The sequence below is a fragment of the Aplidium turbinatum genome, chromosome 6 (assembly GCF_918807975.1).
Source record: "Aplidium turbinatum chromosome 6, kaAplTurb1.1, whole genome shotgun sequence".
Lineage (NCBI taxonomy): Eukaryota > Metazoa > Chordata > Ascidiacea > Aplousobranchia > Polyclinidae > Aplidium > Aplidium turbinatum.
The window spans coordinates 27,136,479-27,164,341 of NC_137477.1; the positions used below are offsets into that span (position 1 = coordinate 27,136,479).

Genomic DNA, 27,863 nt, shown 5'->3' on the forward strand with positions numbered 1-27,863 from the left:
CACATTTATTCATGATATCCACACAGGTTTATCCGATGATTTGCATGAAATGCTCTGATTAGCAGGAATAAGGAAAGCTATCGTAGCCTAATTTTAGCCTAAGCATGAAATTGTTTCTGAAATACTTTCAATCACAGTTGTAATTGTAGTTTATTGGAGTTAACTTCAAGATTTTACCATTGTTCTTATGTAGCTCTCCAGGTGTGTTTTCGTGTAATGTAGCTTTCAATGCGCTTTGGTTACTCAAAAAAAAATTGAACTGAGCAAATATGGAACAACGTGATAGAATAGGCTTATTGGTAGGCTAAATTATATAGAGGCCAGAGGCTTAAAGTTGAAAACTAACCTCATGTTACGAAAATTTTTGAAAAACAAACAGTTTTTAACTTTATATTATCAATATCCTACCACAAATCGAATATAACTTTTGCTAAAATGAGTCAAGTTTCTGCTTTTGGGACTCTGTATAATTCGCTTATTCGAATTACTTTTACCAGAAATTTTCAATATCTTTCATGATTGTTGTAGACTTATAGTATTCAAGTAACTGGTTTTAAGATAGCGATGACAGTAACCAAGCTACCATGGCTCTTGATATTTATATGTATATTACATTCGGGGATTGGAGGTAAGTGAATAGCCCCAGACAGAGATGTGATTAGATAGGTTGTATGCATGCTATCGCTAGCAAGATGAGAAACAAAAATAAATCTAAAAAAATGCTACACTCTTGTGAAAAAAGCAACTGCCACAAGGTTGCGCGAGTAATAATATGCATTTTTTGTAAACGCAATTTGTGAGATGCATTTGTAAGTTATGCAATTAATTTCAAAGTAGCTTACAGGCCAATTAATGTAAAATTGTTTTTGAAGTAAAAGTTAAAGTTATTTGACTAATTTGGTGCATTAACCTAACTTTCCATAAATAATTTCAGTAGACTGCATTATTGATATGACAATCCCAACTTTTGACAATGACTCAACCAACCGACTGTTTATTTTTTAAAGAGTAACGAAAAATATTTTAATTTCCTTGCGCATTTCCAAATAAATTTACAATTTTTTTTAGATATTGTAATTACACAATTACAGGCCCGTTGGCTACTATATTATTCAATGTTTTTAAATCATTTTTATATATCGTCCATAGAAAATGATCTTATCGATTTCTTTATTTAAAGCTATCTAAATAAGTAGGCTATCTAAGTAGCTGCAAATCTAGGTAATAATCAATATCTTAACCACCGAACGTTTCAGCTTCAGATACAAATTCACAGCAAACTACGACATGTAAAGAGGAAGACTGGACGGACTACTTTGATGGGGATGATCCCACTGGTAGAGGAGACTTTGAAACTCTTGACATACTCAACAAAAAGTACCCCGAGGAGATCTGCTCCAATCCAATTGCTGCAGAGGGAAGAGTAAAAGGAGACACAAATGATGATTCTCTTTCTAGTCAGAACGTAGTGGTCTCTAAAATGGGACTCGTTTGCAAAAATATTAACCAATATTGTCGCGATTATGAAGTCAGGTTCTGTTGTCCAAAAAGTAAGTTGTAAGCAACAAATTAAAGTAATTCATCTCGTTTGTTGAAACGCAACTAAAAGTGGGAATATCCAGTGAAAAATGAAAACATGCAGCCTACTTACTTTCCAACTTTATAGAATGTGTAGCCTACTTTAACGTTATAACATTTGATAATATATTTGATTTAATATATTGATATAATAAATTTATTAAATCAAATATAGTTATTAGTCTCTAAACCCTTCACAGCCTGTTTCCCCTAAAAGGAGGATCATCAGAAGGTTCTTATTCAAATAGAATCTAATTTAATGGATTAATCAAATAGATTAATAATAATCTAATCAAATAGATTCTATTTGAATAAGGACCTTCTGATTATCCTCCTTTTAGGTGAAACAGGCTGTCAAGGGTTTAAAGACTAATGACCAATTAACCATATTTGGTTTAATTCGCCCTGCTTGGCTTTTTGCTTGGCATTGAGCACTTTTTGTAGTATTATTTATTGTTTAATATATTTATTATATTTAATGATTTTTATGTTTACTGACAGTTGGTGGCCGAGTGATACAAATTTTAACACAATTTTATCAGTAGGCGACAATTCATACATTTGGTTTTGGACACATGACAAGTTATTTATAATCGAATTGATTGAGTTTTGCTTTTAGCAACATGATCGTTGCTTACTTTACAATGTAGATTTTAGCGGTGTTGTACGCGTCATTGAAATAATTTGACGGCGTCAGCGTCAGCGTGAATTGCCTAAAAACTTTACGGCGTAAAGGACTGCGTAAGCTCTTAAAGAAATTGACGGCGTCAGCGTCAGCGCTAATTTCTAGCGCTATTTTTTGCCAGCGCCTCATAAAACGGAAATATTTCAACCAAGTTCAGGCTAACAATAGCTATAAATAAAGAGCAGGTATTATGTTTTGAGACTGTATTGTAATTAGCTGCTCAGCCTATTAGTTATTTCCTTGCAGAAAAACAAGCATTTCAAAACGTTTGTCTAACAATCTGCTGCGTTTGGGACGCATATTCAGGGGCGCCGGAGCGATTTTTGACTGGATGGGCAGGAATATGAAAAAAGGGCGCTTTTGTTGCTGAAAGGCCAATTTTTTTTGTAAGATTTAAGATAAGATATAGCGATAATGCTGATCTATCAGCTCATTATCGAGTAATGATACAAGTGTCCGCTATACAAAGAACAATGGCACGAAAAGGCATCATGCTATTTTATAATGATGTAATATAACTTACTGTGATGGAAAATTTTGTGTCGTGAATATTATTTTGAGGCAAAAATAGAACATTATAATTAGGCTAAAAGCGAATAGCATATTGCAAAGTGTGCAGTATAGCTTACATGACCTTAAAAGGGCACCATTGCTCCCTCTTCCCTCCCCATCCACAGAAATGTGAGGGCAGGGGGGCATCCGCTTTCCCTGCTCCCCCCCGCTTCCGGCGCCCTTGCGCATATTGTCCTTTCCAAGTGAAAACATGCCTTCCACAGCAGCGCTGGTTGGTATTGGTGTGTTGTATTTCAAAAACAAGTTGAAAACGTTTAGTCGGAAAGGTATCACTTCCAAGCGTGCTGTGATAGTTTAGCATTAATAACTCTTTTAACGAGGTCCACTGCACCAACATCGCTCTTTTCAGGGGCATAGAGCTCTTGAAATAAAGTATATTCAACGTCCGCGATGCCATTCATGGATTTTTCGCTTTCTGTCTCTGATCCCTCGTTCTCAATACAAGGGTGATCACCATTTGGCGAACTTCTTCCGCATGTATTCCAGGGAGCCATTCCAACCAACGCAAAAGCCGGTAATTCGGATGAGTCGCGCTGGCCACAATACATTGTGAAACTCTTATTGTGAAACGAGATTTTCCATGAAAACAAAAAATGATGCTTAGCGCTTGACGCTTAAAATCGGCAAAATAGTTGACGGCGCTATCACTTCCGTCAACTGAAAAATAAATTGACGGCGCTAGCCTCAGCGTCAACAAAAAGTTGACGCCGTCAAATTGACGGCGTCAACGTACAACACTGGATTTTAGCGACCTGTTTTCGCCTGATGCTGCGAGTTTGCCGTGATAATAGCGGATTGCACTAGTTTCGGAACACAATTCCCTACAGTCATAGCACATGACTAGGGAACTGTGTTCCGAAAGCTAGTACAATCCACTATTACCATATCTATAAGGCTCCTAGAATCTGAATAATCCACCAATTTTTTGGTTTTGTGTTGTTGAAGATAATTCTTGTGGCGTATTAATTGTTGCAATACAATTATATTTTGCATAGTTCCAGAATGTGTTAATGGGGAATGGACGTCTTTCCTCGACAGCGACGATCCAACTGGGCGGTGCGATTGTGAATTGATGCCGAGGTTGCGTTTGAAGTATGGAGACAAAATTTGTGAAAAGCCAACTGCAATTGACGCCAGAAGAGTAGCTGATCAAAAGCACTGGCATTATACTGATTTTGTCTCAGCCATTGATATTAATTTGGAAAGAGGGTTTCGGTGTGACAATACATTGAACAGAAGGTGTGACGACTTTGAAATTCGCCTGTGTTGTCCCAAAGGTGAGTGGAGATAGTCTTATTGTCAAAGTTATTTTTGTAATTCCATGTACCGACAGTTTTTAAGTTATGATTTTCAGTTTTTATTAAAATAAAATATATATTGGATCAATATGTACTAGGCCTAAACAAATAGATGACATGCTAAATAGTTGATAGATAGCATCAATAGAAAATTCAACGTTTATTCAGAGTTAAAGAGTTTTTTCACTATCTTTATACCTTTGTTTCCCATTGCAGTTATCAAGCAACAATGCGGACCGAACGATTGGACTGCTTGGTTAAATTGCGACACCCCTTCCGGCCTTGGAGATATTGAGACGATTGATGCCATAAATGAACGCTACCCTGAATCTATATCATGCACAACACCCGCTGCGATTGAGATAAGAACCGCTGACGATGGAGTCCTTTACAATCCTCAAATCTCTGCCTGGAACATGAGAGCCAGTCCAACATACGGTTTTAGCTGTTATAACGAGCCCCATATGCAATGTCGAGACTTTACTGTCAGATTTTGCTGCCCAAAAAGTGAGAATACTATCTTTTTAACTAACTATGCTATATGTTGAACGGAATCAAGTAAGTTGGCACAAGCACCAAAAGCGTTAAGGAATCCTTTATAAATATAAATGCTTTGATCTAGGCTACAGTAATGTTAAATCGTGAAATGTTGCTAATTTTTAACCTATATAGGCTATGACTTAAACATGATCGTACTAAAATAGACGCGTTTTGGAGAAGTGCAAAGATTTTTCATTCTGTTTGAAATCTTCAGTTTCACATTAGACTTTTCCTGCGTTGAGTGTTTATTTCAGTGGTTTTTATTTTTGTTTATTAGGGATTTGCTGTTTATTTTAATAAAAAAAAAGTTTTAACGGTTCAGTCAAATGCTGATTAGATCATAAAATATTATCTTTTTAAGTCAAATTTTTGAACGTTTACAGTAGTTCAATGCAATCTTAATAAGTAGGTCAATAATGTAAGATATAGGCTATATTTTACTTTGCCTGAGTCTATTAATTTGCCATGTCTGCTGTTCGAGATGTAGATTATGGTTGGGAGGATTTATTTAATTCCTTTGTGTGCTGTAGGCTACAAAGTATAACGGAAATTGACTCACCGTATTGTCTTCATCAACACAACTCCTGGAAATTGCTGTCAGATTTTCATAAAAAAGAATTGCATTAATTAGTATTAATCACTGCGGTAACATAGGAACGGAAATAATTTAACATATCTGGGTTTGAACAATTAAAATCAAACGCCTGCTTTTGCGAGGCTGCTGATTGGTCGTCGTCGTCGTATGAGCTTTTGGAGTGGAAGGTCTATTCTTTTACCACCCCAGTTTCATGATGCTCCCAGACTATAAGCTAAAAAGCTACTAGAGAGCAACCAATCTTTTGTTTCATCTTCCAAGACACGCAGACCTTCCACTTAATTAGGTGGCCTGAAGATGGTGCAATTGTTAATTAATGATTATGTGGTGGAAATGATTATTTGCTTACTGAAAACCAAGCCGAAAACATTTAAACTTGTTGACTAGTGTAAAAAGGATGAACAACAATGTTTGACCATTATTCCACTTCGTTTGTTGGCTAACAAACAGGACAATGCAAATACAAAAGCAAAACAAACGACAGAAGTAAGCACGAAGCAATGAAAGCTATTTCGATGTTATTGAATTTGTTCCCTATTTGGCCTGATATTGAGTGTCATGCCAAGACACAACCAGGGGCGCCGGAACGATTTTTGACTGGGGGGGCAAGATTACGAAAAAAGGGCACTTTTGTTTACTAAAAGGCCAATTTTTTTTTCAAGTTTTAAGATAAGATGTAGCGATAATGCTAATCTATCAGCTCACTATGTATTGAGTAATAATAGCCTACAAGTGTCCGGTATACAAAAAAGGGCATCATGTTATATTATAATGATGTAACCTACTGTCAAGCCTTAAAGCAGCCTGCGGCCATGGCCGCTAAGTAGTGCTTGAATGACTGCTGGTGCTACCTCCTCAATCGGCCAAGTTTGGCCGCCGGTCTCTTCTAGCCAATTATTTAATTTCGCAATAGAATGATCGTGGATTGACTGACGAAAATATGTAGTATCAAAGAGTGACGCAAAATTAGGTCAGCGCGTCATAATCGCCACTGTTGCATTGTGCGGGAATATTTGTTATTGATGGAATATATCCATCTGCGATCACCAGCGGTGTAAGTCTTGTTTGTAATTCCTGACGTTTATTTTAACAAAGTCTTAATCCGAAGTGCTAATTTATGTCGACTGGCAATATTGTCGTTTTTATGTCGATTCGATGTTGTCGGACATTGAATCGTTGTTAAAAAGGAGAAATAGGTTAGTTGACGTCCGAGGGGAAAACATTTTTTGATCATATTTTGCAAAAATTATACTTCTTTTAGTAATGTTCTTCACATCATTGAAATACTTATTTCATTACCTTGCCGTCATCGTCAACACATGTCGAACGTTGTTTTTTGTTGCTAAAAAGAATTCTAGGGAAGTGGCGAATTTCTTTAAAATCAGCCACATTGGAGACACTCGTGCGAGTGTCGTTAGAGTTAGATGGTCCCGCATCAGTACTGGATTACTATCCCGATAAAGCAGTTATTGCGTGGTGCAACGAATCTATTGTAGGACGTCGCCCAGGCCCAGATTTCAACAACGCTAAGTGATCATTTTAGCATTGTTGCAAGTTTAATTCTATTTACTTGTGCTATCGTTATTTTTATTTTGTATTTTAGCCTCCAAGCACGCAGATTTGGCCGCCGAGAAGGAGCTCCCGGTAGGCCACGATGGCTGCCGAAAAAAAAAGAGTTTTAAGGCCTGTAGGCTACTGTGTTGCAAAATTTTGTGCCGTAAATATTATTTTGAGGCAAAAATGAAAGATTATAATCAAGCTAAGAGCGAATAGCAGAAATTGTTATATTGCAAAATGTGCAGTAGCTTACATGACTTTAAAAGGGCACCATTGCCCCCCCTGCCCCTCCATCTGCAGAAAAATTGAGGGCAGGGGGGGGCATCCGCTCCTCCTGCCCCCCCGCTTCCGGCGCCCCTGGACACAACCAAGTTTTCTTGATAATAATCGAACCAATAACCACTAGGTCGTCGAATAGATGCCTTCAGTATTTAGTCACAGAGTGGACAACACAAAAACTTCTTCGTTTAATAAAAATATTTACACGAATTGTTATTAACCATATGTTTGGAATACGGCAAAATTACTTCTCTACCAAAGTTATATTAAAACTCTTATCATTAAAAATCGAGTCTGCACTGATGGTTTCAATCCTGATTTAAAACTGTGGTGTTTTTTACAGATAATGTTGTGCCTGAATGCACAAACGGAAAATGGACTGACTACTTTGATTCAGATGATCCAACTGGCCAAGGGGACTTTGAAACGATCTCATCATTGAAAAAAACATTTCCTGATCAATTCTGCACTAACCCAATTGCAATAGATGCTAGACTCGTAGGCACAGACATTCACCATCCAGTCGATGGACGCATCGCTCACTTGAGCATAGAAGATGGATTTTCTTGCAAAACCTCTGACAACAACGCACAATGTGGAGATTACGAAGTACGATTTTGTTGCCCCCCACGTAAGTAAAAGCTAGTTGCAATAACCAGGTCCGCTGAGAGAATATTTTAGGCCCGGTACCAATGAGATTCTTGGGCCCAAATCAAGATATGTAAAAAAACGCGCACTGTAGCCAAAGGATACGCTATGTTTGTTTTTTCTTTTCAAGAAAAATGTCTGTTTGCTGATATTAGCCACAGGGTTGTCATACAAATTGTACATTACGCTACCATTGTTGATTTTCGAGCACTGAAGATGAAGACAGTCTAATTTTCGAAACGTTTGTTGAACATGAGTTTAACATCCACATTTTGGGCTCTCTCTTTTATTAAAATGTAACGCATTTCTGGATTTGTGTTTAATTTTACCCAAAAATGGAAAATGGCTGAGTTTATGGCCCATTCAGACAAATGGCCACATTGGGCTCAATTTGAAAATTTGATATTGCTTAGTTGACTGAATTTAAAGTTTTTTTATGGCCAAATCATTATCGTAACAACCCTGCCAGCCTTGGTACGAATCAACAAAGTGCCGCAAGCACAGCATGGATGAATGAAGGGTATTATGCCAGGATTTTAGATTTCAATGTGTTTGTGGTGAAATTTTGTGTTTTTTGAATGCTGCTACCTAAAACAAGTCAAATCGTTTGTTTAGTCGTCTAAGAAAAATCTGATAAAGGAAAGATAACTTAATGGTTCCTCTACGACTATACGTACACCACTAGGCTTACCTTTGATTTTATATCAATCGTCTGTCTAATGTGGTGGCAAATGAAGTCAGAAAAATTTCATCCAGTAGGCCTACAGCTAGACCAATAATGATAAACTAGAATCCATACTTATGTCGCTAAAGGCGAGTGTTTGAAGTTATTAGCAGGAAGTAATAAAGTGAATGTGCAAATTGCAGAACCGTCACTGATAATTTTTTTCTAAACCGGTGGTTCCCAACAACCTAAGCTTTACAGATCCTACACAAGTCTATAAAAATTTTAACACTAAAAGTATTAAGCGGTACAATGACCGCTTTACATTTTAAAGTGAATGGTATTTCGTCCGTTTCAAAATCAGGACTTTGACCTTATACGACTTTTAACCATTTTGTTAAAAGTTTACACTGATGGAATAATTTTTGCTGTAGGCTAATATTCCCTATAAATAGATACCAAGCTGTCTGTGTGTGACCGCTGTTTCATTTTGTACTCCCTTATGCAATTTACTTCTATGATCTCGTTTTTGTTGCAAATGTTACAAAAAGTAAAGGTATAGTAGCTTACGGCGCTTTACATTTTCATGAGAAGGAGGTCAAACCTCAAAACATAAAAATAAAACAATAATTTGTTGTTTTATGCTCTACCATAATCCTAATTCGATAATACTAGAAGTAGGCTACCGAGCCATCAATTTTGACGGTTTTTCACTTGAATGGTGTTTTGTCCGTTTTAACAACCGGACTTAGAGCATCCACGAGTTTAAATTATGAAAGTTTACTTTGATAGGTTCACGCATGTGAAACACTGCATAAAATATTGTACAGGACATATAACATCGGCATTGTGTGTTCTGTATTCATCTAGGTATAAAATTCAATTCAATTTATTTTTCTTTGTCAGAATACAAAAGAAATGATATTGTGAAAAAGAATGCAAAATGCAATATCGGTATTTTGAAACAGTGGTCGTATGTAATCGCTTGGTTGGGTTAGGTTGTGAAAAGTCTTGACAGTTCTTGGTTAACTTGTAAGTAAATTTAAGTTTGCAGAGCTCGCACTGAAGCTCAATAGTTTCAAGATTCTCAGTTGTGATAATTGTTTGAAAAAAGTCCATGGCAACAAAAGTTTTGGAAAATACTGTTATTTATTTTTTTAAACAATTTTTATTTTTCAAACTTACGTTGCTAGTTTACAGACTGAGCATGCGAAATTGATATCAGGTAAAAACAATTATGATTTTACACAGCGTCAGAAAAATGCATTGATGGCCGGTGGACGGACTTCTTTAACGTTGACAGTCCAAACGAGGGTGGAGACTTTGAAGATTTGTCAACCCATTACAACATGTTCCCTGATAAGCTGTGCCCAAACCCCACAGCAATTGATGTTCGAACCAGTGCAGGAACACCTTATTCAGTTCGAAATCAAAATGTGCTCATCAACCTAAAGAAAGGCTTCAGATGTTACAACAATCAACCACCTGGTCAAGACTGTTGTGATTATAAAGTCAGATACTGTTGTCCAGGTATACTGTATTCAAAGTATTAACACAACCTCGCTTTCATTTTGTTTTTGTTACTACAAGTTGAGGGATGGTATAAACTAGGCTCAAAACGCTTTTATTTTTATTGTAAAAATTTTTATCCCAGCCTATTTGCGTTAGATAAAAAAAAAGGCAATAAAAATACAAAAAATACATGACTACAAAAATAAGTGGCTGCAAAAAACTTTTTGTCTCTTGAGTATCAATAGAATAGCCTACTTTCTTTGCAATAATATAACCAAACAAAAATCCCATATTCAACTTCATAACTTTATTATATTTCTTTCTAGTGTCAATAGAATATTTGTGTTAGGATTTCATTTCAATTAAGTTACAATATTGCAAAGTTTTTGTTTTTTATGCAAACGTTACACTTATAGGCGTAAATATGGACCATTGCCTCTAAGTTTCTTCAGTTAGAGATGTATTCTCGGATTAGCTTTTTCTCTGGTTTAAGCAAAAAGCTTCAATCTTTTCAGTATGATTAACTAACTTCAATTAGACTTCTTCTTTTTTTCATTGATTGTATGTCAACACTATTTCCAAAAAGATTGGTTGATAAACTAAACTCCCTTGCCATAAACAAGCACGACGGGCAACTTTCTGTTTACAAAATTGTTTGGTGGTTTGCGACAGATACACCTTTCCCTATCCATTTGGAGTTCTTTATTATCCACTTTCATAATCTAACGTCGAGTTTCTAATTTTGAGAAAAGAAACAAAAAACTATAATAATCAAGTATACTATTTCGTGACGTAGTATGATTTGCAATTATTGATCCAACAGATGAATACGTAACAGCTTTACTATTTAATTTGTGTATCTTGTTAATGCTTTTGCTTACTCAATCGACGCGAACTGTGCAAAGTGACATATAGTTTTATGATGCTGTCTAGTGCAAGGGTTATTTTTATCTGACAAAGCAGGCTACTTTACAGTAACCTACTTTTGTGACAAAACTTTTACTTTAAACTGTAAACTTTTGTGATTGTAAGGGCACAACCAACGGACCAAGTACATCAGAGCATGGGAGACTTTGCAGACTTGTAGGCAATTTATATTAGGAAAATAGACATCAAACTTGGCTTGATGAGAAGTAAAACTTCCTAACACTCGCTATCCTTTACTTTTCAGAAAAGGCAGAATGTGAAGATAAGTGCTCACGTTTGAATGGTATATGGACAGAGTTCTTTGACATTGATGATCCTTCTTCTTCAACGGACGGATGTGATTGTGAATTGTTGTCCTCAATAAGAGCGATAGATTCCTCAGTGTGTCAGTTTCCAGTAGCGATTGATGCTCGTCTACTCAACAATGCAAATTATACTACTGCTCATCAAATAGTTGACTTAAGTCTTTCAGGAGGCTTCAGTTGTCGCAACAGCCAACAACAACCCCCGGCCACATGTCAAGATTATAAAGTTCGATTTTGTTGCACGAAGGAAGAGGAGGAAGAGATGGTGACGGTGGCGGATGTTATTGTGGTGGAGGAAGACGAGGAGATGGTGGAGGTGTAAAAAGTTTCATGACTAAAGTTAACTCTATATTTTCCGGGTGGTGCTGATTCAGCATGCAGTAGGCCCTCTCTGAACATGCTGTCGTGTAGTAACCATTTGCTCTATAGATCCAGAATTTTTTTTTTACCTGAATATTATTATCGAATTTTATCATGTAAAAAATTCGCCTTTCAGCTCTTAAAACTTTTCATGCATGCATATGGATTTAAGCGCACTTGCAGAAACTATGCTCATTTTGGAAAAGATTGTGTTTCTTTATTAGGCTACTCATCATCATGGAGCACAACGCTTGGAAGGTGCTGTCTGAAAATAAAACCACAAATCATGTGATTCATGCTTTCATTGCCTGTTTTCTGCTTCATCATCATCATCATCATCATTGTCAGCCATTGTTGTTCCACTGCAGGACGAAGGCCTTCCTCATATCTTTATAATTTTGTCTGTTTTTGCACGTTTGTGCCCGGTGTTTGTCGAATTGGTAGAGTTCGTCTCGCCATCTTTCTGCTTAACCCTATCTTAATACGAGCTGTTTTCGTACGCGGAAAGCACGTCACGGGCTTTCTTAGCCCCGTGCTAATTAATCGCTAAAAACGGGAGCTATGAAAATCACGGAACCAAAATATTTTACAAGGTAATAGCCATGTGTATTGTGCGTATAGAAATTAAATTTTTACTCAACAACTTTATTTAAATAAAGTGTTTGAGATGAAAAAACGTCAGAAAGTCGGTTTTTATTCTAATTTCCCAAAAATAGCTTTAAAATTGAAATTTTTGACTTATAACAGAACTAAACAAAAAATTACTTGTGCTCATTAATATAAACCAAGGCATTTTTGAACGTTTCTCTATTTCAAAGTAATGGTACTGTTCCCGACAATTTTCACCAAATCAAACGTCATATAAAAACCGTTATGGTCTACTTAACCTAGCTGGCATCTTACGTCATGGAAATTGCTAGAAAATGTCCAAATATTGCACCATCGGTCGTAAGACCTGATGAAATATTGCATCACTACCTTTGAACACCGGTTTGAATTGCGTGACAATGTCTTTCATTATTGCGTCACAGTTACTGTCTACGTACATTTGAGATATTGCAAATCATTCTGGTTATTCGTAAAATTGTTTGTTGGAAGTCAGTCGCATATTTAACTGTTTGCTTGGTGCTTGCTAGCTCTGGACAAATTTTCCGTCTTTTAACTAAGTAATCTGTTCTGTAGTGACAAGTTTTAGTGGTGTACGGCGTTGCATCCAATTTCGACAGCTTTGAGGCTATTTTTACAGAAATACAATTTTGAATAGACGTTTCAAAGGAGTGTTTCTTTTTCGGTCATTACATACAGACGAACGGATCCGGGAACTTTATGTTACAATTTTCCCACGAAGAGATTATGGTTTACCGCTGTGACCAGGTACCACCATTTATATTGCACTAACATTAACATATATATAACTAGCATTGCACGAAAATGTCTAGCCACCTGAGACGAAATGCTTATTGTGAAGGGCAGGAAGGTAAAGAAATGACCAGTTTAGGTGTAGAAAATTCGCAAAGAATAAAAAATCTAAAAGTCAACAAATTTCATATTTCCTTCTGTGAAATATTTCACTAATAGAGTGGGGCGTCCTCACAAAACCCCGTGTCTCTACAGATAGGGTTAAAGTTTAATAGCGCGTCAATCAAACATTTGTGCCAAAGGAGAAAACTTTACATTGCTGCAAACATAAGTTTCCTTTAATAAATGTTTAGAGGCCACTTGCAAAACCATAGCAGATTTTCTTGGCATATATAGACTTTTTTGGTCAAAATACTTGGTACCCATTTCATTGTTTCAATGCAAATGCTGATCCTGTCAATTTACCAAGTGAAAGATTTTGTCATTTACAGTTAAACTTATCACAAAAATCCTAGGGAAGGAAAAAGGCTAACTACTCGCCTAGATCAGAGGAGAGCCACTGATCTAGCTGACTTAGGCTATTTTATAAACTGTCTAGTAATTCGGTTGTCTAGCTAACTTTTAAAAAAATCTAAAAAGGCTAGCAAAAAGTGAGGCAGATAGCGCTTTCACTCGCTCGCTCTAGCGAGGAAAGCAAAGTTTATCGGATGAGCACTTTTGGCAGCACTGTCTCCAATGTTGCCAGAGCACAAAGTCGTTCAAAATTTGAATAAAAGTCAGCTCAGAAACTTACCCTATTCAAATAGAATTTTTGGCATGTATCGGTATTTTTATCAAAATACTTGTTACCAATTTCATCGTTTCAATGTAAACGCTGATCCATTTGCTTAGTGAAAGATTTTTTTTCGTTTGCTGTTAAACTTATCACAATTGGCTTGTCAGCCGCTCCCCAGCTAGCAAGTCATTCCTTTTTTACATCAAGTAACCGTTTGTAGACATTTGTTTGTAGACTTTGAATCGATGAAAAAAATTAGATTTGCTGGCTGGGTCAAGCATATAGACCAAAACAAGTAGTCAGTTAGTTTTAGTACAACGCACTAGATGCGCTTGCGTTGCAAATAGGCTATGCGATCCTGGTTCGACTACCAGCTTCAACTGTTTGTTGAAAAATGTTGTTCACTTCTGCCCAGAGTGTAATAAATTTGATAGTTTGTTACCTTCATTATCCATTGACTACAGAAATCTATCCTAGTGAAATCTTCAAAATGATGGCATTTTGAGCGTCTTTTTGTAATGCAAGTAGGTCACAACGGTAAACCATAATCTCTTCGTGGGAAATTTGTAACATAAATTTTCCGGATCCGTTCGTCTGTATGCAATGACCGAAAGAAACACTCTTCTGAAAACGTCTATTCAAGAATTGTATTTCTGTAAAAATAGCCTCAAGGCTGTCGAAGAATGAAGGCAACACCGTAGTCTACCCACTAAAACTTGTCACCACAATACAAATTACTGAGATAAAGACGGAAATTTCGTCCAGCTGGCAAGCACAAACAAAACCGTTTTAATATGCGATCAACTTTTCAAGCAAAAATTTTAAGAATGATGAGAATAGATTGCAATCTTCCAAACGCACGTAAGCATCTTATGTGACGTAATAATGATAAGCATTATGAAGCTATTCAAGCACCTGTTCAATTTGGCTTATACCATATCTCGTAATTCAAGATTTAACGATGATGTAATGTTTCAACAGGTGTGACAAAGGTGATGCAATCTTTGCCTATTTCTAGCAAGTCCATGACGTAAGACGTCAGGTTCAGTAGACAACGGTTTTATGTGACGTTTGATTTGTACAGAGACTGTCCGTAACACAAGTATAAATTCCTCAATTACGTAATTTCGAAACATCATTTTAATGGAAGTCAACTTGCAATCATGTTTGTTTGGTTACTATTTTTACATTTTTTTTAAACATTTTTTTTGTCTTGGGAAGACTAAGTGCAAAACTAAGACTTGTGATGAAACTAAGCATAATGCGAGGTAGACTACTTCATATTCAACCCAATGTATGATAATAATAATGTTATGTTTTCATTTAGTGTCGCTCTACAACTGCTAATGTCTTTTAGCAACAGGGCTAATTTTCAATTTTTCATATCAGATTTACGATGTCACCACTTATCCTCACTGTGTTATGCAAGAAAAAACACAATCGGTAGCCTACCGTACTGTTTTCGAAATCTTCAGTTTGACTAGATTTAGAATCGAACTCCTATCTACCAGCACCCGAGCCGAAGGTGAAACCACTCGGCCAATAAGCTGGTTTCCATTATATGAATTCCTTTTCGTAAGTGTGACTGTGTGTACTCCAGGGTTACTCAACTAATGTTAACAAACGTCCAGCTTGACAAACTGAATACTTTTAGCGGTGCAGTGAATAAGTTATTTCACAGGCAGCCATGAAAGTTAAATTATCTGTACCAAACCACTTTTTTAGGTAAAATGTAACTAGAATTGGATTTCTGAGAAAGTGTTGGGAGTCTGGGAGTCGAAGCCCCCAGCAACTAGGATAATCACAGTAAAAATTGCTGCCTCCCAGTAGAAATCTGTTTAAAGAAGCTCTGAAACATGGCAATGAGGTTATTCTTCCACAAGCTCAAGGTCCACCATCAACACCCAGAATGTCCGAATTCGGACAGCGGTCCTCCACTTGAGTAGCCCTGGTGTAGTTTATACATTTGTCGTTTTATCTTCAAAATCAAAAGTGGGAATAACAATACAGGTTCTGGGGCCACTTGCAAAATGTAAGCAAATTTTCTTAACAGGTGTCGACTTTTTTATCAAAATGCGTTGAGTGAATTCCATCATTTCAACCCAAACACTGATCCTGTCAATTTACTAAATGAGTGACATCAACAAAACTTCTACACTATACAGCCTGTTTCACCCTAAAAGGGTGATCATAAAAAGGTTCTGAAAAATCTGCAAAAACAATAAATCGGAAATACCTGAAAAGATATTAAACGTTATAACCTTGATTCAATCTGCAAAAAAAACCCTCAGAATTACAAAGGGCTACCACCAGGGGATGCCACAAAAGCCTCAATTAATTAGTGTTAAACCTCTTGAACCTAATGCAAAAATTATGTTGACAGGTTTGTAAGTAAGTAATGTGCCTGAGGCATGTCCCAGTGCTCGATTTGAGTTAAAACTAAGTCTTTTGACAACAGTGAACAACAAAGTAGTTAGTAAAAATTGGATTACCGGTATGGTATCATTCTAATACATTTGCTGTTTTAAGATAATTGCTATTTGTCATATTTAAATGTGTTACGGACAATCAGTCCCCAGATCAAACGTCACATAAAACCGTTCAACCGTTAAAGTTATAATTAACCTGACATCTTACGTCATAGAATATTTCTGTAAACGATGAGGTCTTGCATCATCCCGAATTATGAACTATTGCAATTGCATCATCTTAAATTATGAGCTGTTGCATCAGCCACATTTACTTCCTGTGAAATTACACAACAAACATATTGACTGTTACGTCATAGATGCAAGTTATGTGCGTTCGAAATATGGCAATTAGTTTCGTCTTTTGTAGATTGTCGGTTAAAAAGGTTGGTCAGATATTAAACAGTTCTGCTTTGTGCGTACTAACTCGACAAAATTTCAGTTCTTTATCCAGAAATCTGTCTTGTGGTGGCAAGTTTTTCTTTACTGCGTACCGTGTTGCGCTGTATTTTTAACAGCCTGTTTTTTTTTCAGAAGAGTGTTTCGTTCAGTGTCATCGCATACAGACGAAGGATTCGGGAATTTTATCCAACAACTTTCCCAAGGAGATATTATGGTATTCCGCTGTGACCAGGGATGGAGGAACCACGTGGGCCTCGTGGGCCTGGGCCCACCTACTTTATTTTCTGGGTGGGCCTGGCCTACCCACTTTTGAAAGTCAAATTTTTTTGAATAGGTAGCGAAAACGTCAAATGAGAAAGGGAGTTCCAAAAAAGGTTTTCACTCATTTGATATACCGGTGCACTAGTTTGATTATCTTTGATAGCTCAATGATGAAATCCAATCTTTAAACTTTTCTGTTGAGCCCACTATTGATGGGCAGCACGTGTGGGTGTGGTTGCGTGTAATTGGTGAAGCAATCTATCAATCAATATCTTTATGGTCTCTATGGTTAAAACAATGATATCAATACATATGCACGACTGCACGTACTGTAGCCTATAATGCTGCAGATTATTACTCCGATGTAGTATTATGACTGTGTGTGTATTGTTGCCTTTTTATTTGTGTGTAGCCTACATCGCCATATTTTGTATAGCGCTATAGAGCAATTTTGTAAAATGAAAAATTTTTGCTTGTTGGCACGAAAGGCAATCATGAAAACAATGTAGGCTATAAACGATTTCAAGTATGAGGAACGCAACAATAGTATTGGAGGTCTGGGGGGCGAAGCCCCCCAGATGTTGCATTGACTTTGACTGCTGCGCCTCTGGGCCCACCTACTTTTAAAATGTTTCCTCCATCTCTGGCTGTGACCAAACTGTGAGAACTGCATTGAAAACGAATGAATAGCCCCTAAAAATGAAGCGGTTACGTTTTGCTTATTTTGATGTGATAATCTCATGTGCACATTATCTCTTTTTAATCATTAGAAAGAGTATGTCAAAACTTTTCATATGATACTTTACATGAAAAATCCAAAAATGGTCATTTTATCGGTCAAAGTTGCGTCAAACATAAACGTAGATTAGAAAAAAAGTGTAGTAAATTTTTCAACCGTGACAAAAGTTTCTTGAAATTGCATAGAACAATTATGAAGCACCAGCAACAAGTTGATCAAATTCCATATTTATAAAGTGAAATCGTCTGTGGTAACAGTTTAAAAATTTAATTCAAAATTTCTTTTTAAATTTCATGCTTGAGTGATCACAAAAATTAACCATTTTCAAAGAGTCGAAGCTTAAAAAGCACTGACTCCATTTATCTCCAATTAGTATTGCATTGCTTAAAAAACTAAGCTCTACAACTGTGTGAAGTTTCATTAAAATCTGTGACTATTGGTGACATGGCCTAGAAAAGGAGAAGGTCTTCGCTCAACAGTGGGCTACCACAGGATAAAAATGATGATGATGAGAATGAAAATTTTTTAGTTATTTATTTAACCTCCATAGTCTTTTACACTGGTATGTAGTCAAAGATGGCGTACCAACAGATTGTGGAGTCGTCTGATGTTTATGATTCGGATTCACAACCTCTGGTTTGAAAATTATTTTAGGCCACTTTACTCAAAAATAGAGACCCAGTAGTAAATTTCAGAAGGGGGAAAGGCGACATGGTGCTCACTGGTCACATGCCTTATAGGTTAGGCCTTTTTGTCGTTTTTTTATATGTTCAGAGTGCGATAATTTTTGTTTAAAGTACCGTAGTAAGTGTTGCATTCGATATTTAAACTTTCACAAAGAGGTTCGATTTCTGCTTTACCCTATTTTGCCCAGGTGGTGCGGAATCAGACCAAGTACTTCAAATTTGCTGTCGCGGCTTAACCACTGGCTCCATACATTCAGATTTTTTTGGCTTTTCCTAAATATTATCTAATTTTATTGTGTGTAAATTTGGGCCTCCAATGTCTAATACTTTTCATGCAAACATATGCATTTTGAAATGCAATTGGTGAAATTTTGCTAATTTGCTCTTTTCGCAGAAGATTGTGTGTTTTTTTATTGCTCATATGGAGCGTCGCGCTGGCCGAGAACTGTCTGAACAAAAAACCACAAAAATGTGTGACTCATTTTCTAGTTGCCGGTTTTCTGCTTGAAGTTTAATAGCGTTGTCAATCAAACATTTGTGCTGAAAGAGAATTTTACTTCATACACAAACCCTTTATCCAATAACGTCATATTGCTGCAGTAAACGTAACATCCCCAGGAAACGTTTAGAGGCGGCGTGCAAAACCAAAGCAAATTTTCTTGGTAGATGTCAATTTTTTTTATCAAAACGCTTATCGTTTGAACGCAACGCTGATCTTTAGTCAATTTTCTAAATAGCAATTGTAACTTATGACGTTACTTCCTTGTGCGAGATAGATTTTTTCCCTTGGGATTAATCTTCAAACGCAATCTATGAATTCCTTTTCTAACAACAAAACTGTACATATTTATCTACTTTACCTTCAAAACTGAGAAGTGGGGATGACAATACAGAAAGCTTTATTCAAAAACGTTGTATCACTGCAAACTTGAATTTTCTCCAGTCGCCTAAATGTTCAAAGGCCACTTGTAATTTGTAAGCGATTTTCTGGACAGATTTTGATTTTTCATGAAAGTGCTTGGTGCGAATTTCATCGTTTCAACGCAAATACTGATTCCATCAATCTACCAAACAAGCAATTTTTTTTGTTTAGTTTTGTAGAAAATGAATCAAAGTTATGAAAACGAATTTGCTGGCTGTGTCACAACTACAAAAACGAGTATTTAGTTTAATAACGTATGGTTTTCGAATTGTTTGATTAGAATTTGATCACTCTTCTTTGTGTACAAACGAACTTGTTATTATTATTTTTTTGCATCGATCACCTGCTTTAGATTACGTAACTCAAAGAAAATCATAATTTGTTGCCGTCATAATGCACCGGCTATAAAATCCATCATAGCAAACTCTTCCAAATGGTGGCATTTCGCCCCATGCGGCCAAATTTCCGATAGACGGCGAGACCATAGGTACGCGCTGTGGTAATGCAACACTGTGAATTCCCCAATGACGTAATTTTGAAACGTCATTTCAACGCAAGTCAATTTGCAACCGTTTTATTTGTCCGCTGATCTTATAATAAATGTTTGATAACATGTCTCCTATCTTGAGAAGGAAAAGTGAAACATGTGACGTCACAACTCCTTGTACGAGATGGACCTTCTCTTGGGAATAATCTTCAAACGCAATCTATGAATTCCTTTCCTAACAACAAAACTTCACACATATTCGTTTACTTTACCCTCAAAACTGGAAAGTGGCGATGACAATACAAAAAGCTTTCATTCAAAAACGTCATATCACTGCAAATTTGAATTTTCTCCAGTTTCCTAAATGTTCAAAGAAAACTTGGAGGGAGAAGTCATTGTATCCCATTGTTTGCTTCATTTAATTGGTATAGATCACGGTAGTTTTATTTAGATCAGGTCTCTAAGAAGTGCATTATTTGCTCCAATAAAAGGTGTTCAGAAGACCTTTTTCTGCTGTCTACAACGTTAAACTACGACGTTTTATCGTATTAACTGATGAAACATGCTCATTGAAGACAATAGAATTTGCAATAAGAATGAATATTTCCTGAGCTGAAGCGAGCACATTTATTCATGATATCCACACAGGTTTATCCAATGAATTGCGTGAAATGCTCTGATTAGCAGGAATAAGGAAAGCTATCGTAGCCTAAGCATGAAATTGTTTCTGAAACATTTCCAATCACAGTTGTACTTGTAGTCTATTGGAGTTAATTTCAAGATTTTATCATTGTTTTTGTTGAGTAACCAAAGCGCATTGAAAGCTACATTACAAGAAAACACAGCTGGAGAGCTACAGCGTGTAGCTCTTCAGCTGTGTTTTCGTGTAATGTAGCTTTCAATGCGCTTTGATTACTCAACAAAAAAAATTAAACTGAGCAAATATGGAGCAACGTGGTAGAATAGGCTTATTGGTCAAAATAAGTAAAGTATACAGAGGCCAAAAATTGAAAACTAACCTCATGTTACGAGAATTTTTGAAAAAAAACAGTTTATAAACTTTATAATTAGGCTATCGTTATCCTACCAGAAATCGATTATAACGGTTGCCAATATGAGTCAAGTTTCTGCTTTTTAGACTTTGTATAAGAACTTTGGACTCTGTATTCACTTATTCGAATTACTTTTAACAGAAATTTTCAATATCTTTCTTTAATAAGACTTATAGTATTCAAGTGACTGGTTTTGAGATAGCGATGGCAGCAACTAAGCTGCTATGGCTTTTGATATTTATAAGTCTATTGAAATCGGGGATTGGAGGTAAGTGAATAGCCCCAGACAGAGACGTGATTAGATAGATCGTATGCATGTGATCGTTAGCAAGATGAGACACATTAATAAATTTTTAAAAAATGCTACGCCCTTGTGAAAAAAGCAGTCACGATTACTTTTGTAATTTACCCATTTTAACGTTTTGTCAATCGGACAGGACTGGCTAAAATTATTTTCCAAAGCAAGTAAAAAAAATCATCGCTTTTTGCGATAAACTTGGGCAAAAACGTGTATCATTTAAAGCTAAAGTTTATACAGTAGGATAGTTTTTCGTTTCTAGCACTAGTTGCTCGATAATTGTCCTGATGAACATCCTAGCTTTTCAGTATTAAGGATAGTTTTTATTAAGTTTTTGGACATTTTTATTGTTTTTTTTTTTTTTTTCAAATTCACTGAACTGACATCCACTTTATTGCAAGGGGGTACTAGCTAAACAGAGGAAGTTGAAACCTGCTGTAAAATCTATTTACTTCTTCTCGAAAAAAACTTCGAAATTATAACTAAGTGATAATATCAACAATCAGCGTTTTGGTGTCTCTGAAAGAATATAAGTTTTTTGTGTAAGATATGCAGCTAAATTCAAAGTACACGCCAGTTAATGTAGAGTTATTGTTTTTAATAGACTGCTTGAACTTTCCGTAAACGATTTACATCATTTCAGCAGCCTACACTGCTGAAATGACAACACCAACTTGCTTGACTAAAAGTTAATTTTTTTATGCATTTCGAAATAGACTTACAATCTTGACATGGAAATTTTAAATATTATACCTCATTACAGAATTAAAACTCCGTTCATAGGCTACTACATAAATGTTTTTAAATCATTTGTATGTAGGCTACAGTAATTGGAAAATAACCTTATTGATTTTTTTTATTTGTAAGTTATTATCGTAATAAGCCTTTGATGGCCTGAGGCTGCCAATCTAAATACTGATCGTATCTTAACCACCGACTGTTTCTGCTTCAGATGCAAATTCACAGCAAACTACGACATGTAGAGCGGAAGACTGGACGGACTACTTTGATGGGGATGATCCCACTGGTAGAGGAGACTTTGAAACTCTTGACATACTCAACAAAAAGTACCCCGAGGAGATCTGCTCCAATCCAACTGTGGCAGAGGGAAGAGTAACAGGAAACACAAACGATAATTCTCTTTCTGGTCAGAACGTAGTGGTCACTAAAACCGGACTCGTTTGCAAAAATATTAACCAAAATTGTCGCGATTATGAAGTCAGGTTCTGTTGTCCAAAAAGTAAGTTGTAAGCAACAAATTAAAGTAATTCCTCTCGATTGTTGAAATTCAACTAAAAGTGGGATCATTAAGGGAAAAATGGAAACATGTAGGCTAGCCTACTTAGTTTCCAACTTTATAGAATGTGTATTGTGTAGCCTACTTTAATATAATAACATTTGATAATATGTTTTATTTAATATATTAATATAATATTAATTAATTTTATATGATTACGGATAGTTGGTGGCGGAGTTATACAAATTTTAACACAAAACAATTTTATCGGTTTCGTAGGCTATTTGGTTTTAGACACTTGACAAGTTACAGACAATAGGCTTTATAGTAGAATTTGAATAATCCACCAATTTTTATTTTACTTCAAATTTGCTGTCGCGGCTTAACCACTGGCTCCATACATTCAGATTTTTTTGGCTTTTCCTAAATATTATCTAATTTTATTGTGTGTAAATTTGGGCCTCCAATGTCTAATACTTTTCATGCAAACATATGCATTTTGAAATGCAATTGGTGAAATTTTGCTAATTTGCTCTTTTCGCAGAAGATTGTGTGTTTTTTTATTGCTCATATGGAGCGTCGCGCTGGCCGAGAACTGTCTGAACAAAAAACCACAAAAATGTGTGACTCATTTTCTAGTTGCCGGTTTTCTGCTTGAAGTTTAATAGCGTTGTCAATCAAACATTTGTGCTGAAAGAGAATTTTACTTCATACACAAACCCTTTATCCAATAACGTCATATTGCTGCAGTAAACGTAACATCCCCAGGAAACGTTTAGAGGCGGCGTGCAAAACCAAAGCAAATTTTCTTGGTAGATGTCAATTTTTTTTATCAAAACGCTTATCGTTTGAACGCAACGCTGATCTTTAGTCAATTTTCTAAATAGCAATTGTAACTTATGACGTTACTTCCTTGTGCGAGATAGATTTTTTCCCTTGGGATTAATCTTCAAACGCAATCTATGAATTCCTTTTCTAACAACAAAACTGTACATATTTATCTACTTTACCTTCAAAACTGAGAAGTGGGGATGACAATACAGAAAGCTTTATTCAAAAACGTTGTATCACTGCAAACTTGAATTTTCTCCAGTCGCCTAAATGTTCAAAGGCCACTTGTAATTTGTAAGCGATTTTCTGGACAGATTTTGATTTTTCATGAAAGTGCTTGGTGCGAATTTCATCGTTTCAACGCAAATACTGATTCCATCAATCTACCAAACAAGCAATTTTTTTTGTTTAGTTTTGTAGAAAATGAATCAAAGTTATGAAAACGAATTTGCTGGCTGTGTCACAACTACAAAAACGAGTATTTAGTTTAATAACGTATGGTTTTCGAATTGTTTGATTAGAATTTGATCACTCTTCTTTGTGTACAAACGAACTTGTTATTATTATTTTTTTGCATCGATCACCTGCTTTAGATTACGTAACTCAAAGAAAATCATAATTTGTTGCCGTCATAATGCACCGGCTATAAAATCCATCATAGCAAACTCTTCCAAATGGTGGCATTTCGCCCCATGCGGCCAAATTTCCGATAGACGGCGAGACCATAGGTACGCGCTGTGGTAATGCAACACTGTGAATTCCCCAATGACGTAATTTTGAAACGTCATTTCAACGCAAGTCAATTTGCAACCGTTTTATTTGTCCGCTGATCTTATAATAAATGTTTGATAACATGTCTCCTATCTTGAGAAGGAAAAGTGAAACTTGTGACGTCACAATTCCTTGTACAAGATGGACCTTCTCTTGGGAATAATCTTCAAACGCAATCTATGAATTCCTTTCCTAACAACAAAACTTCACATATATTCGTATACTTTACCCTCAAAACTGGAAAGTGGCGATGACAATACAAAAAGCGTTCATTCAAAAACGTCATATCACTGCAAATTTGAATTTTCTCCAGTCTCCTAAATGTTCAAAGGAAACTTGGAGGGAGAAGTCATTGTATCCCATTGTTTGCTTCATTTCATTTAATTGGTATAGATCACGGTAGTTTTATTTAGATCAGGTCTCTAAGAAGTGCATTATTTGCTCCAATAAAAGGTGTTCAGAAGACCTTTTTCTGCTGTCTACAACGTTAAACTACGACGTTTTATCGTATTAACTGATGAAACATGCTCATTGAAGACAATAGAATTTGCAATAAGAATGAATATTTCCTGAGCTGAAGCGAGCACATTTATTCATGATATCCACACAGGTTTATCCAATGAATTGCGTGAAATGCTCTGATTAGCAGGAATAAGGAAAGCTATCGTAGCCTAAGCATGAAATTGTTTCTGAAACATTTCCAATCACAGTTGTACTTGTAGTTTATTGGAGTTAATTTCAAGATTTTATCATTGTTTTTGTTGAGTAACCAAAGCGCATTAAAAGCTACATTACACGAAAACACAGCTGTAGAGCTACAGCTGTGTTTTCGTGTAGCTCTTCAGCTGTGTTTTCGTGTAATATAGCTTTCAATGCGCTTTGGTTACTCAACAAAAAAAAAATTAAACTGAGCAAATATGGAGCAACGTGATAGAATAGGCTTATTGGTCAAAATAAGTAAAGTATACAAAGGCCAAAAATTGAAAACTAACCTCGTGTTACGAGAATTTTTGAAAAAAAAAACAGTTTATAAACTTTATAATTAGGCTATAGTTATCCTACCAGAAATCGATTGTAACGTTTGTCAATATGAGTCAAGTTTCTGCTTTTTGGACTCTGTATAAGGACTTTGGACTCTGTATTTACTTATTCGAATTACTTTTAACAGAAATTTTCAATATCTTTCTTTAATAAGACTTATAGTATTCAAGTGATTGGTTTTGAGATAGCGATGGCAGCAACTAAGCTGCTATGGCTTTTGATATTTATAAGTCTATTGAAATCGGGGATTGGAGGTAAGTGAATAGCCCCAGACAGAGACGTGATTATAGATGGATTGTATGCATGTGATCGTTAGCGAGATGAAAAACATTAATAAATTTAAAAAAATGCTACACTCTTGTGAAAAAAGCAGTCACGATTAGTTTTGTAATTTACCTATTTTAACGTTTTGTCGCCTTCGTATGTCTAAATTCTATGAAATCTGAGACAAGACTTCTAACACCAAATCCGCTTTTAATTCCATTCTATACACAACATGAATTGCTGTATATCTAGATTTCGAGTATTAAACTCTCTTCAGTACAGCTTGAATAGCAAATGAATAAACACTACAATGAACCAGTAGCTATATATAATGCGAAAACAACACGTAGGCAACGTTTTGTCAATCGGACAGGACTGTCTTAAATTATTTTCCAAAGCAAGTAAAAAAATCATCGCTGTTTGCGATAAACTTGGGCAAAAACGTGTAGCATTTAAAGCTAAAGTTTATACAGTAGGATAGTTTTTCGTTTCTAGCACTAGTTGCTCGATAATTGTCCTGATGAACATCCTAGCTTTTCAGTATTAAGGATAGTTTTTAAATTAAGTTTTTGGACATTTTTATTGTTTTTTTGTTTTTTGTTTTTTTAAATTCACTGAACTCACATCCACTTTATTGCAAGGGGGTACTAGCTAAACAGAGGAAGTTGAAACCTGCTGTAAAATCTATTTACTTCTTCTCGAAAAAGCCTTCGAAATTATAACTAAGTGATAATATCAACAATCAGCGTTTTGGCGTCTCTGAAAGAATATAAGTTTTTTTGTGTAAGATATGCAGCTAAATTCAAAGTACACGCCAGTTAATGTAAAGTTATTGTTTTTAATAGACTTCTTCTTCAATTGCCTTGCCTGAACCAGGCATCGACGGCCTCAGATGAATAATTAGACCAAATGTTCCTATTATATGTTGCATGGATGATTGTTTCTGTCATGTCGTTAAATTGTTCCAGATGTGTTTGTCTTTGTCTGCTTTCCAAAAATTTTACCAGTTAAAGAGAGATGCTCCAGTTTTTACTTTCTTACTACATGGCCGAGAAATTTATATTGTCTGGTTTTTATACTTTTTAACAGAGTTCTGGTTTGGTTCACTTGGTGTAGAATTTCTTTATTTGTTTTCTTTGCCAGCCATGAAATGCGTTGCATTCTACGGAAGCACCACATTTCAAAAGCATTAATCTTTTCTGCCATTTTTGTTGAAATATTCCAGGTTTCAGAGTTGTAATGAAAAACAGAATAAATATAGCATTTTAAAACTCTAGATCTTGTTTTGAAAGAGATATTTTTATTGCAAAGAATTGGTTTCATTTGTTGGAAGCTTGCTTTTGCTTTTGCTTGTGCTTTTGCTTGATCGTTATCCTTGAAGACCAACTCCACTTCCTCGTAGTAAGGATCGGGAAACGCTGGGGCAAAGTCCTAGTAGGCCAACGGAGCTCTGGCACTAGCAATGGCCTGTGCTAGTCAAATCATGGCTCAACATACCTCATGAATATTTAATAGACTGCTTGAACTTTCCGTAAACGATTTACATCATTTCAGCAGCCTACACTGCTGAAATGACAACACCAACTTGCTTGACTAAAAGTTAATTTTTTTATGCATTTCGAAATAGACTTACAATCTTGACATGGAAATTTTAAATATAATACCTCATTACAGAATTAAAACTCCGTTCATAGGCTACTACATTAATGTTTTTAAATCATTTGTATGTAGGCTACAGTAATTAGAAAATAACCTTATTGATTTTTTTTATTTGTAAGTTATTATCGTAATAAGCCTTTGATGGCCTGAGGCTGCCAATCTAAATACTGATCAGTATCTTAACCACCGACTGTTTCTGCTTCAGATGCAAATTCACAGCAAACTACGATATGTAGAGCAGAAGACTGGACGGACTACTTTGATGGGGATGATCCCACTGGTAGAGGAGACTTTGAAACTCTTGACATACTCAACAAAAAGTACCCCGAGGAGATCTGCTCCAATCCAATTGCTGCAGAGGGAAGAGTAAAAGGAAACACGAACGATAATTCTCTTTCTGGTCAGAACGTAGTGGTCACGAAAACCGGACTCGTTTGCAAAAACATTAACCAAAATTGTCGCGATTATGAAGTCAGGTTCTGTTGTCCAAAAAGTAAGTTGTAAGCAACAAATTAAAGTAATTCCTCTCGATTGTTGAAACTCAACTAAAAGTGGGATCATTAAGGGAAAAGTGGAAACATGTAGCGTACTTAGTTTCCAACTTTATAGAATGTGTATTGTGTAGCCTACTTTAATATAATAAAATTTGATAATATGTTTTATTTAATATATTAATATAATATTAATTAATTTTATATGATTACGGATAGTTGGTGGCGGAGTTATACAAATTTTAACACAAAACAATTTTATCGGTTTCGTAGGCTATTTGGTTTTAGACACTTGACAAGTTACAGACAATAGGCTTTATAGTAGAATTTGAATAATCCACCAATTTTTATTTTTGTGTTGTTGAAGATAACTCCTGTGGCGTATTAATTGTTGCACTGCAATTATTTTTTGCATAGTTCCAGAATGTGTGAATGGGGAATGGACGTCTTTCCTCGACAGTGACGATCCAACTGGGCGGTGCGATTGTGAATTGCTGCCGAAGTTGCGTTTCAAGTATGGGGACAAAATTTGTGAAAAGCCAACTGCAATTGACGCCAGAAGAGTAGCTGATCAAGAGCACTGGCATTATACTGATTTT

At 35.9% G+C, this 27,863-nt stretch overlaps 1 protein-coding gene across 1 annotated transcript; it reads left to right on the top strand.

The window, feature by feature from the left end:
- Positions 1-496: 496 nt before the first annotated feature.
- On the top strand, positions 497-11,817 carry LOC145772076 (mucin-5AC-like). Its single transcript, XM_082583891.1, has 7 exons — positions 497-628; positions 1,257-1,550; positions 3,832-4,113; positions 4,351-4,641; positions 7,449-7,736; positions 9,669-9,947; positions 11,101-11,817. The coding sequence occupies exons 1-7, from the start codon at positions 565-567 to the stop codon at positions 11,481-11,483; spliced, it is 1,881 nt and encodes a 626-aa protein (XP_082440017.1). The 5' UTR covers positions 497-564; the 3' UTR covers positions 11,484-11,817.
- The last annotated feature ends 16,046 nt before the right edge of the window (positions 11,818-27,863 follow it).

What these genes read in the sequence shown, in the direction of transcription:
- LOC145772076 (XM_082583891.1), top strand. Translation starts at nt 565, where the DNA reads ATGACAGTAACCAAGCTACCATGGCTCTTGATATTTATATGTATATTA. An exon ending in TCGCCTGTGTTGTCCCAAAG is followed by an intron (nt 4,114 to 4,350) that starts GTGAGTGGAGAT and finishes TTCCCATTGCAG; the next exon opens with TTATCAAGCAACAATGCGGA. An exon ending in CAGATTTTGCTGCCCAAAAA is followed by an intron (nt 4,642 to 7,448) that starts GTGAGAATACTA and finishes TGTTTTTTACAG; the next exon opens with ATAATGTTGTGCCTGAATGC.